General features: G+C 54.7%; 7 protein-coding genes across 7 annotated transcripts; 4 read left to right on the top strand and 3 right to left on the bottom strand.

The window, feature by feature from the left end:
- The first annotated feature begins 8 nt into the window (after nucleotides 1–8).
- On the top strand, nucleotides 9–1,145 carry WHR41_06054 (uncharacterized protein). The gene is made up of 3 exons (XM_069374659.1): nucleotides 9–167; nucleotides 235–388; nucleotides 486–1,145. The coding sequence occupies exons 1-3, from the start codon at nucleotides 43–45 to the stop codon at nucleotides 810–812; spliced, it is 606 nt and encodes a 201-aa protein (XP_069228767.1). The 5' UTR covers nucleotides 9–42; the 3' UTR covers nucleotides 813–1,145.
- WHR41_06053 (uncharacterized protein) lies at nucleotides 932–3,946 on the bottom strand (the record flags this gene model as incomplete). Its single annotated transcript, XM_069374658.1, has 2 exons — nucleotides 932–1,190; nucleotides 1,641–3,946. The coding sequence occupies 2 exons, from the start codon at nucleotides 3,944–3,946 to the stop codon at nucleotides 932–934; spliced, it is 2,565 nt and encodes an 854-aa protein (XP_069228768.1).
- Nucleotides 3,947–4,295: 349 nt separating this feature from the next.
- Nucleotides 4,296–5,707, bottom strand: WHR41_06052 (uncharacterized protein; the record flags this gene model as incomplete). Its single annotated transcript, XM_069374657.1, has 2 exons — nucleotides 4,296–4,413; nucleotides 4,473–5,707. 2 exons carry the CDS (start codon nucleotides 5,705–5,707, stop codon nucleotides 4,296–4,298), a joined length of 1,353 nt encoding a protein of 450 aa, XP_069228769.1.
- Nucleotides 5,708–5,978: 271 nt separating this feature from the next.
- On the top strand, nucleotides 5,979–7,378 carry WHR41_06051 (uncharacterized protein; the record flags this gene model as incomplete). The annotated part of the gene is made up of 2 exons (XM_069374656.1): nucleotides 5,979–6,171; nucleotides 6,226–7,378. The coding sequence occupies exons 1-2, from the start codon at nucleotides 5,987–5,989 to the stop codon at nucleotides 7,376–7,378; spliced, it is 1,338 nt and encodes a 445-aa protein (XP_069228770.1). The 5' UTR covers nucleotides 5,979–5,986.
- A 3,367-nt stretch (nucleotides 7,379–10,745) lies between these two features.
- On the top strand, nucleotides 10,746–12,617 carry WHR41_06050 (uncharacterized protein; the record flags this gene model as incomplete). Its single annotated transcript, XM_069374655.1, has 1 exon — nucleotides 10,746–12,617. One exon carries the CDS (start codon nucleotides 10,746–10,748, stop codon nucleotides 12,615–12,617), a length of 1,872 nt encoding a protein of 623 aa, XP_069228771.1.
- Nucleotides 12,618–12,862: 245 nt separating this feature from the next.
- WHR41_06049 (uncharacterized protein) lies at nucleotides 12,863–15,300 on the bottom strand. The gene is made up of 8 exons (XM_069374654.1): nucleotides 14,841–15,300; nucleotides 14,625–14,790; nucleotides 14,436–14,553; nucleotides 13,989–14,374; nucleotides 13,564–13,926; nucleotides 13,437–13,507; nucleotides 13,226–13,379; nucleotides 12,863–13,151 (listed from the first exon to the last, which is right to left on the bottom strand). The coding sequence occupies exons 1-8, from the start codon at nucleotides 15,117–15,119 to the stop codon at nucleotides 13,141–13,143; spliced, it is 1,548 nt and encodes a 515-aa protein (XP_069228681.1). The 5' UTR covers nucleotides 15,120–15,300; the 3' UTR covers nucleotides 12,863–13,140.
- Nucleotides 15,301–16,340: 1,040 nt separating this feature from the next.
- Nucleotides 16,341–18,193, top strand: WHR41_06048 (uncharacterized protein; the record flags this gene model as incomplete). Its single annotated transcript, XM_069374653.1, has 5 exons — nucleotides 16,341–16,660; nucleotides 16,712–16,973; nucleotides 17,034–17,432; nucleotides 17,489–17,809; nucleotides 17,867–18,193. The coding sequence occupies 5 exons, from the start codon at nucleotides 16,341–16,343 to the stop codon at nucleotides 18,191–18,193; spliced, it is 1,629 nt and encodes a 542-aa protein (XP_069228680.1).
- Nucleotides 18,194–18,367: the final 174 nt, after the last annotated feature.

Here is an 18,367-nt window from a genome sequence, read left to right as displayed (position 1 = left end):
ATTCCAGCAAGGGTCTCTCTGTCGCTCAACCTCACTTCAAACATGACCACCACCAATCCTCCGGGCGGCTACGACGGCTCGCCCACCGGCGTCGACCTCAATGCCTACCCCGCGGCAGCGAAACTGGTGCAGCGAGTCGGCGAGTTCATGCATGAAGTAAAAGACTTGTGAGTTGTAACTGAATTATCGACCCGATCTGACTGAGCTCCAATCAACTGACCAACCCAACCCCAGAACGCCTGGCAAAGACCTCGAATCGCACCTCAACGCCAACTACGGCCCCGGCAACGCCTTCTACGAAGACTTCTGCACCCTCGTCAAGAAAGGCATCGAAGAAGGCTGGGCCGCCTCCGGCGAGCTCGACGGGCCTAAATACCGCCGCGGTCGTGTCCGTCTTCCTCCCCATCCCATCCCATCCCCACCCTCCTCGACAAGAAAAAGAAGAAAACCCCCAGCCCACTCCCACCCCTACTGAGACCCGCCAGATCTCCCTCCCCACCCCCGAAACCCTCTACATGTCCATCACAACCGTCTACTTCGACACCACCGGGGGTTCCGGCATCTACGCAGGCCAGTACCACAAGCACCCGTACGGCGAGATCAACTGCGTCGTGCCGATCGATCCGGGTTTTGAGCTCGAGGGCTTGCCCGTCGGCGAGCGCTGGCAGGGCGCGGGCTGGACGAGCTTGCCTGCAGGTTCGCACCATTATCCGCGCGCGAGGGGCGGGAGGGGCGTGGCGTTGTTCTTTTTGCCCGGGGGGAGGATTTCGTATGGGGCGAGGGTGGGGGAGCCGCAGCCGGTTGCGGGATGAGACGGGTTGGAGGGAGGGAAGAGAGGTTGAGGAGGGCTGGTGGGGATGTTGGAATGGGGTTTCTGTCAAGGTGGGGCCTTGGGTTCGTTTTGATGGCATGCCATGGGGATTGTTGGCGGTCAGACAAGTTCTGTCAAGGCGTTCGGTCGATATGACGGTGGCCATTTTTCCAGGATCTTCCGACGTCTTTCTTGTATTTCCTGGCGTGTTTCGGGTTTCAGGTAGTGCTCTAGGAGCGAAGGCCATTCTGAATCGGCGTCCATGGGAAGCCGGGCTCGTAGTATGGCTAGTGGATCGATGCGTCCGTCCTCAATCACAGTATCGTCCCCTATATCAGACTCAGTGCGGAATTGGAAGTCGACGGTCCTTGGATCCAGTCTAGTACGAGTGAATTGAAGGTCTGCACCGAATTCAAGGAGGAGCTTGATTGCAGATCGTACACTCGGAGACGAAAAAGGAAGAGGTGGAGCTATTACAGATCCTTGGTCTCCTTCGTCTGCTTGAACAGGCAAACCTTGCGTGTGGTCTTCCAGCTCGTCCAGAAATCTGCACCAAGTTGTGGACCATGCTAAGGCATCCGTTTGATTGGATCGGAACGATGAGAAGATGCATGGCCTATTCGGATCAGCACCTGCGGCAAGTAGTTTCCTCAGCCATTTCAAATTGGGACTTTCGTCATCATAATGATACGGTGACAGACGCAAAGCATCGCTTAACATGTCGTGGTCGAAATAGTCACGAATAGAGCAGGCTTGCGCCGGCCATCGCTCCAGAATCGTATCAATGGTGCCATAACAGCCGTGACAAGCGAGAGAGTAACACACGTACTTTGAAACAACCTTGTCCGACAGAGTGTATTGTGAAGAATCATGGAATAGAGATTCCAAATCCACCAAATAGTGCAGGGCTATGGCGTCTGCTTCCTTGGCGAGTTTCGCAAACCTCGATGGTTGCTGTGAAACCCGTTCTTCATTGAAGTGATTTAAAGCGTGCTCAATGAGTCGCCAGGCGGAGATTGCTTCATTCCTCCTGCTGCTGACACCTGTGCCTCCAAATGATAGTTTGATCTGTGAAAGTAGAAGGCTGTGCGGGAAATTCTCGTCGCGAAATGCCCGTGGAGTCCGCTCGTTCAGCAGATCATCCATCTCTCGCGTTTTCAAAAAATCATACGCAGTACGATGGGTGAAGATGACGCGGCGTCTTGCAAATCTCTTCCAAGGGCCGTTCACTGTGATCAGTAGACGACGCATTCGACGAGTGTCCAGAAGATCTCTGCCACACTGGTCCAGGAAATCACCTGTCTGCCGTATCATGCTCTCAACCGCTGGGCGATCGTACAGTTGATAGGGTGTCAGTGTAGAGAAGTCGGCGTGCTCTAGCGATGGCGCTTCGCCATTGCAGTGGTTCAAAAGCTGCCAAAATGAGATCCATGAGGTGGCGTAGTCCGGCAGAAGTGCGATACGCAAAGCCATGGCAGTCTCAGATCGCAGGTCTTTGTCAAGTCTTTCAAGGATCATCTCTCGGAAGTAAGTGTTGAGATCGCTTGGGGTTTCATCGATTCTTTTGATGGTGCTAGCCATGCTGAGATCTGCATCCAACCTTGATCGGATGGATTTTGAGATTAGATAGATCCAAAGGAAGTTCCCTTGGGCTTTGTAAAGGAGGTTGAAGATTAACCTGTGGGCCGTTCCATGGGCATTTCTGTCGATATTCTGTGAGTAGTCGTCGGTGTGCTCGCACTCGAGAAAACCCGTCTGGCATTGCCAGGAGACGTCAAGGAAAGCAGGCAAGGATCCAAGTGTGCTCTTCAGATGCGAAACAATCGCTCTTGTGTTGATACTTTTCATGTGTAACTCATTTTTCGCAGCACAGTGGCCCCTGAAGACTCTCCACGGCCGAGAAGAGATGATCAGTTTGACGTGCCCATGAGAAGCGATTTGTTTCAGAAAGCGAACGACATCTTCGAGCTCAGATTCCTTGTAGATCTCATCCAACCCGTCAACGAAAATACAAAGTCGCCTAGAAGTCGCTTGAACAGCACGTTGCAAGGAACCGCGCAAGTCACGGACCGACCAGGGACCTTGCCCGAGGCCAGCATTGGGCACATCAGGGCAGACATCGGGAACAAGGCCCGGTTCCGCTTTGAGTAGGTAGAATAGCAAAGTTCTCAGCAGGCCAAGTTGGGTCTTCTGCATCTCCAATCCAGCGACGAAGCAAAAGTGCCGAACGACGATGAATTCACTGTTTCCGTTCCACTGCCACAAGTCGGATCCTGTGCGTTGGGGCCTCGCAAGGTACTTCATGAAAGTGGACTTTCCGGATGCTGCTTCGCCTGAGATCCAAAAAAGGCCAGAGCCAGTGTTCAGGAAATTCACAAGGTTCTGCACTTCTGGCAGGTTTTTCGCCTCATGGGTGAAAACCCAGACGTAGGTAATGTCTTTGGAATCTTCTATCTGGTGCTCGCGATCTTCCATGCCGTCGTACTTCAAGCTGTCCAACACTCTTTGTGTCCGTTGTATTTCTTGCTCGCTAACTAGCAATTTAGCCTGATGCGCGAGTACCTGGGATTGTTGTACCAGCTGACGTGAGATTATCTGAAGCTCATCTTTAAACAAGGATCGAGCGGTGTTCAGGGCATTCTCCAAGCTCGTCTTTCCACTCATGATCGTCTTGTCCAGATCTCGGACTTTTTCGATATTCGATGCGCTGATGTTCATGTGCAAGAGCGACATTGCAGAGTCCAGAGCATCATGACATGTCCTGACGTGCCCTCCAAGAGCAATAATCGTCTCCGTCTTTAACGGCCATGCTGTCCTGACTCCCATCTTTATGAGCCGGGTTTTTAGGTTTGCGATGCCATTTGTGCTGCTATGGTCCAATGTTTTCAGCTTGTCCACAGCACTGGTGAGCTCTATCACGGCAGTTTGGCAATTCTGCAGGTTGCTCTCGATCTTCGACGTGTCTTCAGCCTTGACGCCATCTCGTTGCAGCAAAACTTGGACCAAGACAGACTTCTCCCCCATCCAGAGCAACTGGGTTCGGATGTCTTTGATGTCATCCTCGCGTCTGTTTGCTTTTTGGTAGAATACATAGAGATCCTTGGAAACAGTATATATGAGGCTGGCAGCATCCATAGTATTTTCCGGGCCCGAAGATGACCAGGATGAGTAGTGGCAGGAAGATCGGTCAGGGAGCACGTTCCGCTGTAAAAATGGGATGACTTGAGCGTCGACTCTTGAAACAGTGTTCTTCCTCCGGGATGGTCGTGGATGATGAGTACAGAGCTCTGGGCGCGAGCCGGTGACGAGGCTGAGGTCGTGTGTTGCATAACAAGGCTGAGCCGACTGCGCATCTAACCGAGCAAGCCACGGGGCGCAAGCGTGCAGCTGCAAGTTCCTTGAGAATTACCTTTTCTTTAGAGCAAGTCAAGAAATGTTGACGTATGGCACATCTTGACAACGCTTACGCCTCGCCCCCTCGGACTCAGTAGCTCTTCGGCAGGTCCAAGACTTTTTCCGAAATGTAGTTCAGGCACATCTCCCTGCTTATCGGAGCCAAACGCGTGATGATGACCTCTCTGAGGAATCTCTCAACATGATATCTGGAATAATCCACTCATTAGCGGCACACCTCCTGACCCAAGGAAACGAACAGACTCACTCCTTGGCGTAACCCATCCCACCCATAGAGCACACCGCCGTCTCGCAAGCAGCGAATGCGTGCTCTCCAGCCAGATACTTGACAGCGTTGGCGTATTCTCCCGTCGCAAAGCCCTCATCCCACATCTTCGACGCTTGCATGATCATCAATCTTGTGCTCTCTAATTGGCACCACGACTTGGCCAGAGGATGTGCGATCCCTTGATTCTGCCCAATCGGCCTGCCAAATACCACCCTTTCCTTCGCATACTTGGCGGCGAGTCTCAGTGCGGCAAATCCAATCCCCACCGCCTCGCCCGCGAGCAGGATCCTTTCTGCGTTCATACCGTGCATGATCATCTTGAACCCTTCACCCTCATCTCCAATACGATCCGCAACAGGCACCCTCCAGTTCTCAAAATGCAACTCATTAGAGTCTACCGCGCTTCTCCCCATCTTCTCGATCTGCCTCACAGAGACCTTCTCTCGATCCAAAGCCGTATAAAATAACGTCAGCGCACCCTTACGTCCCTCGCCAGTCCTCACCAAAATCAGCACCCGCTCCGCGACCTGCGCCGTCGAAGTCCACACCTTGCTCCCGCTGAGCACATACTCCTCGCCCTCTCTCCGCGCCCTAGACTTCAACCCAAGCGTGTCAAGTCCAGAATCCGCCTCCGTCACCGCAAAGCAAGCCCTCTCCTTCCCTTCGACCAACGGCCGCAGGAACCGCTCCTTCTGCTCCTCCGTTCCGTACTTGACGACCGGCGCCAGGCCGAAAATGTTCATATGCACGCTGCTCGCAGCCGCGTAGGCCCCACCGCCTTCAGCGATCGTCTGCATCATGACGGTTGCTTCGGCGAGGCCCAGCGCGGACCCGCCGTATGCGGCTGGTAGCATTATGCCGAGGTAGCCGGCGCGTGCGATTGCGGCGTGGAAGTCTGTGGGCCAGGTTCCGGTGCGGTCGAGGTTGAGCCAGTAGGATGGTGGGAAATTGGAGCAGAGTTGGGAAAGGGCACTGCGGATTGATGCTTGGGTTGGGGTATAGTCTGTATGGATTGGCAGGTGGTCAGTTACTTTGGGGATGTAGGTGCGGATTTGACGCTGGTTAAGGTGCGGAAGTCTTGAGAACACTGGTCTGATGGCAACCCTTGAAATTGTTGCCGTGGAACAGAGTGGCGATCGTGATATGGTTCGGGGATAGCTGGCGGAATAGGCGGTCCGACGCAGTGGGTGGCGAGGAGATGAAAGTTTCGACATGTTTGTTTCGATTGATCTGGCCTGGGAATACATCTTTCTGGGATATCTTTGGGTTTCGAATGTTCCTTTTCGTTTGAATGATCGATGATTTGATAGTCCTACGCATCGTTGTTAGACAAACGATGGGTCTCGACCTCGGCTTCATGGAACCCCGCCTGATGTGCATGAAGCGGCACCACATAGCGTATTCTTGTTTTGTCAGATATTGATATAGTAGTAAGGTCAGTTCGCTCAAGATTTTGGTCAAGAGGTTGATTAATCGGTTGTACCGTGGGGAGTATGCGCTTTTCAGGTCCCAACTACCGCCGAGTGTTGGCTTTACAAGCTCGAAATAATATACAATACCATGCATACATCCGCCAGATACGACACTCACATCCTCAAGACTCTCCAGCTATGCCTGGAGCTCTGAAAGGCATTAAAGTGCTTGATTTCTCTCGCATCCTTGCTGGGCCCTTTTGCAGGTGAGCCAAAACTTACCTTAGCTTTTGACGGTTTACTGACTCACCGGGCTACAGCCAAATCCTTGCAGACTACGGTGCCGACGTGATCAAAGTCGAGCAACGTCTCATTGGCGACGAAACACGCTCTTGGCAAGGCAAAGGCGAAGCCTCTCACTGGGAGGACTCAGCCGGGCCCACCAGCTTCTACTTCGCAGCTGTCAACCGCAACAAGCGCAGTCTGACCCTCGATCTGAAGCAGCCTGAGGCGCTGGAGATCGTCTTCGAGCTAGCCAAGACGTCCGACGTGGTGCTGGAAAACTTCCTTCCGGGTGCCGCAGACAGACTCGGCATTGGATATGAGAGGCTGTCCGATCTCAACCCACGGCTGGTCTATGCGAGTATTTCGGGCTATGGCTCGTCGGGGCCGTACGCGAAGCGCGCGGGCTACGATGCGATTGCTGCGGCGGAAGGAGGGCTCATGCACATAACTGGTTCGCCTGAGGGCGGCCCGGTGAGGCCTGGGCTGGGAATGACGGATATGGCGACGGGACTGTATACGCATGGAGCGATCATGGCAGCGCTGTATAGCCGCGACCGCACCGGAGAGGGTCAGCAAATCTCCGCTTCGTTGTTCGAGACGCAGATTAGTCTTCTGATCAACGTTGGAGCGGACTGGTTGAATCGGGGAGTTGAAGGGAAGAGGTACGGGGCCGCGCATCCCAGTATCGTGCCGTACAATACTTGGAGGTGTAAAGACGGGCAGTGGCTGACGGTTGCGGCGAACAATGATCGTCAATTTCGCACTTTGTGCGAGAGGGTTGGGCGCCCGGAGTTGGCGGAGGACAAGAGATACGCAACGAATGCCAACAGAGTGGAGCATCGCGCATTGATGGACGAGGTTTTCGAGGGGACATTCCGCTCGAAGACACGCGAGGAGTGGTTGCGAGAGCTCGATGGCTCTGGTCTGGCACATGGGCCAGTCAACACGATTCAGAAGGCTTTCGATCATCCTCAGACGAAAGCTCGTGATATGGTACGGCCTGTGGAGTGGGATGCGGTTCGCTCGGGGCAATGGCAGAGCATTGGTCCTGCGGTCAAATTCGAGAAGACCAGAGCGGCGACTGAATCCAGGCCGCCTACGCTTGGAGAGCACACAGGGGAGGTGCTGCGAGGGCTAGGATATCCAGATGCCAAGATAGAAGATTTGCGGCGGAGGAGCATCGTCTGATGAGCGGGGAGTGATTCCGGCCATCGCGTCCGCGTGCAACGCCAGCAACCCAAGTGGACTCCCAGCCATCTTGATAACCATCGCTCGCATGATCACTCGGTAGTAGTCCCCAGCCAGGCCCGCCTGCACTACCGGGCGCAAACACCCACACTCGTATCCTGCAGCCTGCCGAGGAAGAGGAGTCCGTCGCCGTCGTGACGCGCTGTGATTGGGGCGCGGGACACGCGGCTTTGCACGGTGGTGTGGGATTTATGCAGGCCATCTAGCCTAGAGCCTGCCCGCGCATGCAATGTCGTGCCGCTGCGGAGTTGCTCTGCAGTATCGGTGTGAGACGGCCACGCAGGCGCGATCGTTTCTTCGCCTCCAGACATTGACAGAGCGCGATGGCTTCGGAGGGAGAGTGCGGCCATCTCAAATTGATAACGTGATTGCGCGTGCGAAGATTTGCTGGAGAATCGCGTGTTTCTCTGGCTTGATGTCATTCTCGTCATTCCTGGCACTAGTCTGAGCCTATCTTAGCTCTCGAGTGGAGGGCAAAAGCTCCGGGACTGCATCGCGACTTCCAATTTGGGAGAGCACGCGGTGAGGTGAACTGGAACCCGTGCGCTTTTCACACGAATACTTGCAGGAATGACAACGCACTCTAGTAGAGTCGGGCGGCTTTCGATGTCAAGTATGTACAGCACAGCCAATCTCGGGCTGCTTTAGTATCGTGACGGTTCGACAGCGCTAGCGTCGCAGCAGCTTCAGCGGTCTAAGACAACCAACAACTCCGGCTGAAGAACATGGCGGTGGAGCCATCTGACACACGATGTAGCGGATCGCTCCACGCCTCGTCTCCAATCGTCTATAAGCCCTACTATCATTTTGATCGACTTCGCCCAATGTACAAGGCGAGACCACCGTGAAACTGGCCCAAAACCCGTTGGATCGTACTTGTGCGGCATCCCACAATTCTGTCACCGAGACCCGAAGGCTATCCCGCCAAGGGCCTAGGTATTGCGCGCCTGTAATCTGCAACTCTCGTTTCTCGCATATGCATGTCGTTCCCCCTCCCAGAAATGCGCAGGAGCCTCTGACCCATCGATCCTTCACGCTATCTGCTCCCCCAGCATTAACGCCTTGATGATCCTGTCATAGCGCCTCGGGCGGCCGCGGCGGCAGCAGGGAAAGACCGACGATCTTCCCGTTTGGCTGCTCTTTGACTGAGCTCTCGCACGTCGTCGCGCCGCGCGTGCGAAGAGACATGCGCCTTCCGCCCACGCCTCCGGAAGAAGACAGCGATGACCACAAGGCTGCCGTCCAGACGCCCCCGATGCAGGCTCTCCAGCAGCAGCTGGTGACGCCGGATTTCTCGCCGCCGGCCATGGTCCGGCCGTCGCTGGACCGCGATTGCAGTTCGCGGGCGAACTCGTTCAAGACCGCGCGCGAGGAGCTGTCGCAGGAGTTCTTGAGCTTCCCGGACGAGGCGGCGAGTCAGGTCGGAGAGGAGGACACGGAGAGCGAGGAGGAGGAAGAAGAAGAAGAGGAGGAGGCAGTCGTGCATCATGGACGGGGCCGGAAGCAGGATCACGAGCCGTGGCTGAACATCCCGGGTGCTTTTCATGTCACACCGAGCTCGACGCCCATGTCTAGCACCAGCAGTGCGGCGAAGTCGAGTACGCAGTATGATTCCATGAGTACGGTGAGCACGGGGTCCAGTAATAGAGATGTACGCCCAAAGCAGTACCGGAACACAGAAAGCCCGCCCAGCCCGCCCAGTACCAGTTCGAGCCGAGATATTGCGCGGCCCAAGAGGTATTTCTACGACGCGGAGAGCCCACTCGATCGGCAAAGGCCGTTTGCAGGCGCCGAGGACGACAGTGATTCGGAAAATGAGGAGGAAGACGAAAGCGAATCCGATAGTGAAGAGGAAGAGGAGGAGGAAGACTCCGACGACGACGACGACGAAGTCGAGCAACATCGGCCTAGCCAAAATTCACAACGACCGCAATCACAATTGCCTCAACTGCAGAGACCCCAGCCACCGTACACGCAACCTGAAAAGCCACAACCGAATCGCTCGCAACCCTCGCAAGCGCAATCGCGTGCGCCTCAGCCAGACCGATGGCAACCGCCGCAAGGACCGCAAGCAAGGCCACCACAAGCAGATCGACTGCAGCCACCGCAAGGACAAACACGAGGATCTCAAATGCAGAGGCCCCAGCCCCAACAATCGCAGCCCCAGAGACCCCAGCCCGATCGATCGCAACAAGAGCGTGGCCAAGCTCAAGTTCCGCAAGTCCCTCGTCCGCCACAGGATCGAATGCAACAGCCGCGAGGACAGCACCAGCCTCCTCAATCAGAACGGCCTCAACAGGATCGATCAAATCACCCACGGGGCCAGCCTCAAACACTCCCTCAACAATGCCCTCAATCAGATCGATCACGAGCGCCGCAAGCGCAACGGGGACAACCGGACCGGTCAAGCCAACCGCGAGAACGATCTCAAGCACCACAAGCGCGCAGGCCACTTCCGCAACAACCACAACAACCGCGTGAACAGTCTCGAGCACCGCAAGCGCGAAGGCCCTTGCCGCAACAATCTCCACCACAGCGAGTAAAGCCTCTTGGGCCGCAAGTTCAACAGTCACCTCCGCCGCAAGCGCCAGCGCCCCCTTCGCATTCACAAGGGCCGCCACTCTCGGTCTTGAAAGCCCAGATAGCGCGATCAGGTCAAGCACAACAACAGCGGCCGCAGCAAGCGACCCAACGGCCACGGCAGCCGCCTATAGACCAGCATCAGCTTCGGCAAGTTCAAGGTCGAGACCGGAGCATCGAAAGAAAGTGGGGGGATCGGGTCTCTTATGTCTCCGCTGACGGCCAAGATGAGAGTGAAAGTGATGAAGATGACGACGATGACGAGGAGGATGATGACTCAAGTGAAGAGAGTGAAGGGAGCGAAGAGGAGAGTGAGGACGAGCCTGAGGGTCCGCCGAATCTGAGGCGTGGAATTTCTCCTGGTTCTCGATTGAGTGGCCACGGCAGGAAGGTCGAAAACCCGAATGCCAAGCGTAGTGATCGGCCGAGGGGCATCAATAATCCGGCATTCGCTCCATCCGGGACGCCAAAGACTGTCGCGGAACAAGGGCGGCTGAAGCGAGGCTCCGATGTGACCAGCAGCGAAGAAAGCAGTGAAGATAGCAGTGAAGACAGCGAGGAGGACAGCGATGAAGACAGCGACGACGATGACAGCAGCGAAGAAGAGAGTGAGGCGGCATCGCCGAGTTTGGAGATCCAGCGGCGACGACAGATGCCGCCGGCGCCTCCAGCGCCCCCCGGTGGGCTTCCGAGGGAGCGGTCGCCGGGGGCACGTGAGGCGCGCAGAATGGAGTGGCTGCGCCAGCACGCCGGGACCCTGGCTTCATCAGACATCCCTCCAGAATTCCTCGCTGCTCCCCCACGCGACTCCAACGACGCTGTGTACAAGCACATCCAGCAGGCCAACATGGACCGCTTCGACGCGATCAAGAACGGCCAGGCCGTCGGCGTCCAGCTCACCCCGACCGAGGCGGCGCGCAATCACCATCTGCGGCACGTCACCAAGCGCCAGTCTCTGCGCAGCGTCAGCGACGACGACAACAGCTCGTACATGCCCAGCGTCAGTCAGCTACCCGTACACGATCACTCGCTCCGCCACAAGAAGGCCTTCGTCCCGCAGAAGGCGCCCATTGCGGACAGTCCGGATACCCAGCGCACAATCCGCTCCGTGTCCGGCTCCCACTCTTTGCGCCATGAGAAGCGCCCGCTCAGCGGTGCCGGCCGTCCATTGCGCTCCAACGAAAACTCACCATCGCTGTCTCAATCCAAGGGCTCTCCTCCTACGTCGCAGAAGCCACCTCTTCCAGCCAATCCGACGCCGCAGCTGAGGCATTCATCGCTCCCTGTCCATCTCAAACAAGACGCTAGAGACAATGCGCGCAATGATCGTCCCCGCCAACACGCGCTCCGCCGCTCTTCCAGAGAATATAGATTGGAGAACAAGCCGGCTGTGCTCGAAAGCAAGCCAGCTGCGATCAAAAGCAAGCCAGCTCCGGTAGAGGAGCCGACTAAGCACAAGGATTACTCCACGATTGTCGAGACCACCAGCATCACGGCACCTCATCTTTTGGGCCTTTCTCACAACCGCGATCGCAGCATGGGAACTCCAATGTCGGCGAGCGCCAACTCGGACCGTACAGAAATGGAAGTTTGTGAGGCGCAGAACGTAGCCTTGTACCCGCACAGCAACGACAGCCTACTACTCGTGCAGAATGGACCGAAGCCATTGAACAAAGACAAGCCAGAGGCTGCCAAGCCCGTCAAGGAGCCAGCAAGCAACCCGCCTCGGAGGTCCTGGGCTCAAGTTGCTGCCCAACCTCCACCTCCACCAGCAGCTGATCCACCATCCATCGCTGTCAATGGCAAGAGCATTCACACGGTGAAAAGCCCGCTTACGGATCCGAGGGAAGCTCCGGCTCCTCCCGTCATCAACTTCATCCCACCGACCCCTTCGCACGATGAATCGGACGAGGAAATCGAGCGCGCCCAGCGCGACGATGACGAGCCAGATGTACCTCAGCGTCGCTCGTCTCTCGCTAAGCGCGCGAGGCGCTACAGCGACGTTCTCGTACGCCCTCTCATCGGTCGCACCCTCGTAACGCGCAACCACAACATCAAACCGGCTCCAACTATGACCGAGAAGCGCGAAGACGAAATGCTCCACCCGAACTGGGTGCCGACCAGCTTCTGGGAAGAAGAAGATGAAGAGGACTTCTACGACCTTGATGGTCCTCCCGAGCCCCTCCCCGCCGGCGGCGACACCTCTGAGCACCCGCGCAACAAGTTCCCGCGCAGCATGAGCGTTCGCATGCCTGGCTTCCGCGGCAGCGGCGGCTTCCTGCTCGGAAACAGCCTCGGCATGGACAGGCACGGGACTAACAAGCGCAGGCCGCACGTCACGCCGCGCAGCGATTCCACTCCGTCGTTCAACACGTCGCTTCAGCGCGTGCCATCGACGGAGTCAGCGAGCTCGCGCGGATCCGGTGAAGGCAGGGTCTTCTCCATCCCTGGCACACGCACGAAGTTGCAGTATGTGGGCTTCAAGCCAATCACGGAAAGGATGAAGAAAAGGCGCGAGACGAAGGAAGACGCGGCGAGGGAGAGGAGGAGAGCTGAGCTCAAGGATCAGATCGGCATGAGGATCGTGCATGACGCTTGAGAAGAGAGGAGAAACGCAAGACACCAATTCGAAAAAAGAAGGCTAGCGCAAGACACGCAACGAAAGAAGAGACAACGGCAGCATCATGAAATCCCTGCAGTAAACGGGCGCAGGGGAGAGAAACGGTCACCACTTTCGGGCAACCGAATACGACACAGCACAAAAACACATTGACGACGAATGACACATTTCTGCGACGACACGAAGGCCTCGCTTGGGTTCAGCCCGAGGCCATGAGCCAACGATTATTGACGACGATTGCATTGAAGCGAGTTGGACGAACCGAGTTTCTTGGGTCTGCTTTTTGCTTTCCTTTTTCTGTGTAGCGTTGCAAATGACTGCTTTGGTGGCTTCTTGTACAGTACTTGAGAAGCTGCTCAATGACGAAATTCCAGATTCTCCTTTCTTGCGTTTTACTTTTTTGTGTGCCTGTCGATGTTACTTCACTGCACGGTTCCGCGATGTCTGAGCTGATGATACGGCATTCAAAAAGGAGCGGATCACATCTACAATCACGCCATTCCTAGAGGGTGTCTGAGTCGTCTCGTCAGCCTGTCCTGAGCGATACCATGCAAAAGTCCTCGAGAAGTGAGTGCAACAAAACTTACACCTGAACTGCTTGTTCTTGATGTCCGTCAGGTCATCCTCGTACGCGTGGTCGAAGGCTTCTTCAACGCCGCTCTTGTCTCGCTTTTTGTTCTCTCGATCACAGATGAAACGGTAGACGAGCGCAAGGATAATGCAGATGGCGGATGTGACAACCTAATGTCTGCGTCAGTCATGCAGTTAGTGGGACTGAAAGAGTCTGATAGGAGCTACCGTCACGATCCAGCCAGTAGTGTACAGAGGCTTCTCTTCCTCGAGGAAGACCAGTGGTCCGATGAAGTTGCCTGTGCATGTCAGCCCTCTGGCCAGCAGAATTTCTCTCGATTTTGATGCTCCTCACCAATGCAATATCCAACGAACATTCCACTACTCCCCAGACTCCTCTTGGTATACCCTGCCGAGTTCGCGATCACCAGGCTCATCAACACCGCGTAGCCACCACCGTAGCTAGCCAGGATGTACACGGCGAACAGCTTGCCGCCCGTCGCGCTCTGTGGCAGCAGCCAGAGCAGAAGCGAAGCGAGGAGAGTGCCGGCGACGGTGATGGCGACGAGGAACGAGCGCCATCCAGGAAACCGCATCGCGAGGAAAGGGGCGGTCAGCTCGATAGTGCCGATCACGGCACCAGCCGGCATGACGAGCAGGAGTGAGTTGAGCCCACTGAAGCCGAGGTCTGAGATTATGATTGGAGTGAAGGTTGAGACTGAGATGTGAGTGTCAGTGTGAACGACTGGCCAGCAAACGGTAAGCGTGGTTTATACACACCGGGACCATTGGCGACGAGCATCGTGAGCGCCATCCAGAACGTCAGCCAGAATTTGACATCTTTCAGCAGCTCCCACATCTGCTCGACCTTGAAATGCGTATTACGGACGCCAGAGTTGTTGACCCGCATCCGCGCAACGGCGATATAACGTTCGCGGTCGGAGAATCGTTTCGCTCGGATGGGATCTGGCGGCATGAGCAAGAGGATGACGAACGCCCACAAGACGGTAATGCTGCCGGCGACAATATACATGTAGCGCCAGGGAGAGAGCGAGCCAGTGATGTGGCCAAGGCCATAGTTGATGAGTGGCGAAACAATGGAGACGTAGCCGGTCATGGAGTACCAGACGCCCATGCGGAAGGCTTGTTCTTGCTTTTTGTACCATCTAGAAAGATGAGTTTGATCAGCTTCTATTCCATAGGTATGGAAAAAGAGGATGGCAATACCCTCCAACGACTAGCATCCACCCTGGGGAAACACCACTTTCGAGGGCACCGAGGAAGAAGCGCTGTACGTAGAGACCTTGGTATGAGGTACAAGCCGCTGTGGTCATCAAACAGATACCTGGGAACATCAGCATTGAACCATGATACTACCCTTGGTCCGAAGCAAAGGCCCATGCATGACCAACATACCCCAAAGTAAGACGATGCCAAAGATAACTCGCTCGATCGGGTACCGTTGAGCAAGAACTATGGCAGGATATGCGCCGCAGATAAATCCGGGATAGAAAATCGCTGCCGACATCGAGTATCTCAGACCAACATTCAGTTCAAGATCTGTCCTCAACCCGAACAATGCCTGCGCTGGGTTAGCCCATCGGTATAGGGAGATGGACCGTCCTGCCATACCGCTTGCGAGAGCATTGCTTTATCGTAATATTGCAAGCCGTAGGTGATGCACAAGATGCTCAGCAGCCGCCGGTCAATCTTCCTGGTCAGCTTCTTTTCTTCTTCGGCCGTCCATGTCTCATCGCCCTGGTAATTGGCCAGCACCTTTAGAGCCTCGTCATTGTGTAAGGTATCAACAGTGATGCTCTTCTTAAGTTCTTCCAGTTGCTCTGCATTGGTATCTTTACCAATAGTGGTATTCTCAAGCTTCTCATTATCGGTGTTCATACTCACTTGCATAGCTGAGACAATCGTAGGCCACTGTTCGAGGGAACAAAAGCTAGTTCGCCTACCTCCTGCGCTTGAGCGGTCTAATAAAGAAGCTGGCTGCACGCCATCGGCTCGTGGTAGCCACGTGAAGTCGACTCACGTTCGCTGCAACTTTACGGGAATAAACCTCTAATTGAGGGGAAGTAGCTCATGATGATGGTGATCGGCATGAGAGCTTGACAGATGAGTCCTCAATGGGCACGCGAGCTGCACGCCAAGTGAGGTGGAGTGTGGAGAAGGTAATATGTTTGGTAAGATGGGCGCATGACTATGCAGACTCAACATGCGGGTACTAAGTACACAAACAAGAAAATCCGAGGCATGTCTTAGGTCCTGTAGAGACGTGGTTGTCGATCACAAAAGGCATCAGAGGATATGCTTGATGCATCCGCGAACTGAATTTCCACTGTAAGAACCAGAAAGTCATGCATTCAATGATGGATGGGAGAAATTCGCTTCATGAGATGCAGATCGTACAGTAGCTGGACACGTCGCACATGTTCATCGAAGCGATGGCAGAACCTTATGAGGACTGATTTTTCGATGCCCGAACAATCCATTGAAGCACCGCTTTAGTACCGGGTGCCACCATTTTTCCGAAGTTAATAGAAGCTAAAATCTGAAGCACTTCGCCAGAATAGAACGTAATGGAGCAAAATGTAGCTGTGGAAGAGCATCGCCTCATATCAACATCGTCATCAAGCTCTGGGCCGTACATGAGCTGATTGCTGCTTCCCTCAAGAGTGATGTCCTGCAAAGCGTTGCTTAAGACAAACACACTCCTCGGGAAATGTCAACGGAACATCTTCGTCGACAAATAGTGCGTGGTAGCTGCAAAGAGGAACGACAGTAGGCTTTGAATGCGACTTGTGCTCCGCCCCCGCCCTCGGCCTCCTCAAGCGACTTCGGCCCATCAAATGCCGAACCAATTTCGCCGACCCCAGCACCTCCACCTCTCACCGTCGATAACACGGCGAGTTTCCTATCTTCATACCTCGGATAGCGCTAGGTAGTGTAGTATCTGCAGCGCGCTATCGTGAGCCTGCCAAGGTACCCACAATGTAACCATTGCAACCAAGGCTTTTGATCTGCGACATAAAGTCAATAGAGGTCGGTATGGGACAAAGAGTCTTCCAAGGTCCTGTTTCCATTCTGTCATACTTCTTTACACCCTAAGGCTCCTCTACGATCATGAAGTCCATATTCGCATTGAGCGTTGTGGGATATACCATCTCCGTTTCTGCGGCACCTGCGCACCATGGCTTCCACTTACCGGCCAATGCCCAAATCCTATTGGACGAGTCGATGAAATGGATGGACACCTTTTATGACAGCTCAGAGTCGTACCTTTACGATCTTAGCGCTACGGCTGCACTGCGCCATGAGACTCGCAGCTCCGTCTGGTACGCTCTCGGACTGCTCGCTCGACATGAGAACGACGATGTCCAGCAAGCCGAGAGCATCATTGGCAATGTCATCGGAGCTCAGTTCAAGATCCCCTCGGAACAATGGTCTGACAACGGAGGCCACCGCATCAATTCTTTTCGCTGATCGTGTTCCAGGTATGGCGACTACCAAAAATATCCAGAGGAGCCGTATGTTGGGTCGCCAGTGTACGAGCCGGACATTTATAACTCTTGGGACCCGAACTGGCGAGGCTTTATTGGTACGACCTTGATCATCGCAATAGAAGAGTACGAGCATCTCTTATCAGAAAGCACAAGAGAGTTGGTTTTGGAAAGTCTGTATAACGCTACGAAGGGCGATGAATACAGAGTTGGAGGTGTTGACGACGACAATCTCTACCCAGCATACAGCAATCCTGTGAGCTTGATCGATTTCAGACTTGCAAAACTGCTCAAAAACTAACCTGCAATGGCGTAGTCTATCATGCGAGCTTTCATGTCCGGATGGACCGGCCGCCGGCTTAACGAAGCGAACATGACTGTATCCGGCGAGAAGTATGCCCAGGATATCATCGACCTGTTTGACCGCAACAATACTCTATCGGAGTTTAACTCTGGCACTTATACCGGAGTCAGTCTTTATGGTCTAACTTTGTGGTGCAAATACTTGCCGCAGGACTCTGTCATGGCACAGCATGGACCTGAAATGGTTAAACATACGTGGGAGGCAGTGTCTCAGCTCTGGAATCCCAGTTTGAAGAATATGGCAGGGCCATGGGATAGAGCATACGGATATGACATGAATCGCTACCTGTCCTTGATGGCGCTCTGGTTCTGGGTTCTGGTTGGCAAGGACAACTCATCCTTGATTTCGCAGGTCAGGAAGCACAAATGTTCAGTCGGAAAGCTTCCGAACACTGACAACCTCTTCAGCCGCAGGTAATGTCGCACAGCGCAGATTATGCGTACGCTCCATGCTTCGCGGTGCTCGCAGCCTTCCATCGTACACTTGTTCCAGACGAAATCGTGAACGGATTGACGAAGTTTTCCGGTGAACACACCTTTACTGCTTCGACGTACTATCCACCAATCGACAACAGCCCTCGCAACATCACGACCTGGGTGTCCGAGGAATTGACGATCGGAGCAGAGTCATTCGACGAGAACGGACTCGGCGGGCCATCGCAATCGCAAGAGTCGTTCAATCCGGCGGTGGTTCAGTGGTGGACGGGGAGTGAAGTCAGCTTCATCTCGGTAAGAAACATTTCAAGCGCCCAAAGGTGTAGGGTGCGGCTGACGTCTCTGCAATAGCTATACCCGACCGAAGAGGCCTTGCAAGTCGGCGTCTCTGCAAACAAGCTTGAATTGGAGTATCCTTCGGGCAATTCAAGCTCCATCTTCACGCTGATAGTGGGCACTTTTAAGCAGAATCGCACCATAGCGGATTGGAGTGGTCTCGTTGGCTTGGACGTTGGGGTCTCGACGAATGCCAACGAGTCGTACGTTCTCTCGTTTGGCGGCGCAAACGGTGGCACGTCGGAGACGATTCGCGATTTCGAGGTTTGGAATTTCACTTATGCGATGCCACAGGGCTTTCAAGGCGTACCAAAGATGACCCTCGATGTCAGGTTATGTTAGGAGCCTCTATCAATCGTGTCGAGCTTTTCGTTCGAAGTGCAAGGCGGTGTTTCGCGGATGCTTCATCGTGTAGCTCATGGAAGATGTTGAAAGATTGGGTTCTGCAAGAGTTTTGGGTAGTCGTCAAATGCAAAGCCTCATAGAATGTCATATCGTCCCCTTGATAATCGATGG

The sequence above is a fragment of the Cladosporium halotolerans genome (assembly GCF_011745625.1).
Source record: "Cladosporium halotolerans strain TM138-S3 chromosome Unknown Sca18, whole genome shotgun sequence".
Lineage (NCBI taxonomy): Eukaryota > Fungi > Ascomycota > Dothideomycetes > Cladosporiales > Cladosporiaceae > Cladosporium > Cladosporium halotolerans.
This window is presented reverse-complemented; position numbering and strand designations above follow the sequence as displayed.

Bases quoted from the DNA above. Each gene is read 5' to 3' on its own strand.
- WHR41_06054 (XM_069374659.1), top strand. From the start codon at position 43: ATGACCACCACCAATCCTCCGGGCGGCTACGACGGCTCGCCCACCGGC. The intron at 168-234 runs GTGAGTTGTAAC...ACCCAACCCCAG, and splicing joins ATGCATGAAGTAAAAGACTT to AACGCCTGGCAAAGACCTCG. The intron at 389-485 runs GTCCGTCTTCCT...GAGACCCGCCAG, and splicing joins CTAAATACCGCCGCGGTCGT to ATCTCCCTCCCCACCCCCGA.
- WHR41_06049 (XM_069374654.1), bottom strand. From the start codon at position 15,119: ATGCAAGTGAGTATGAACACCGATAATGAGAAGCTTGAGAATACCACT. The intron at 14,375-14,435 runs GTATTGCCATCC...TCATCTTTCTAG, and splicing joins TGGATGCTAGTCGTTGGAGG to ATGGTACAAAAAGCAAGAAC. The intron at 13,927-13,988 runs GTGTGTATAAAC...CTCACATCTCAG, and splicing joins GCTCGTCGCCAATGGTCCCG to TCTCAACCTTCACTCCAATC.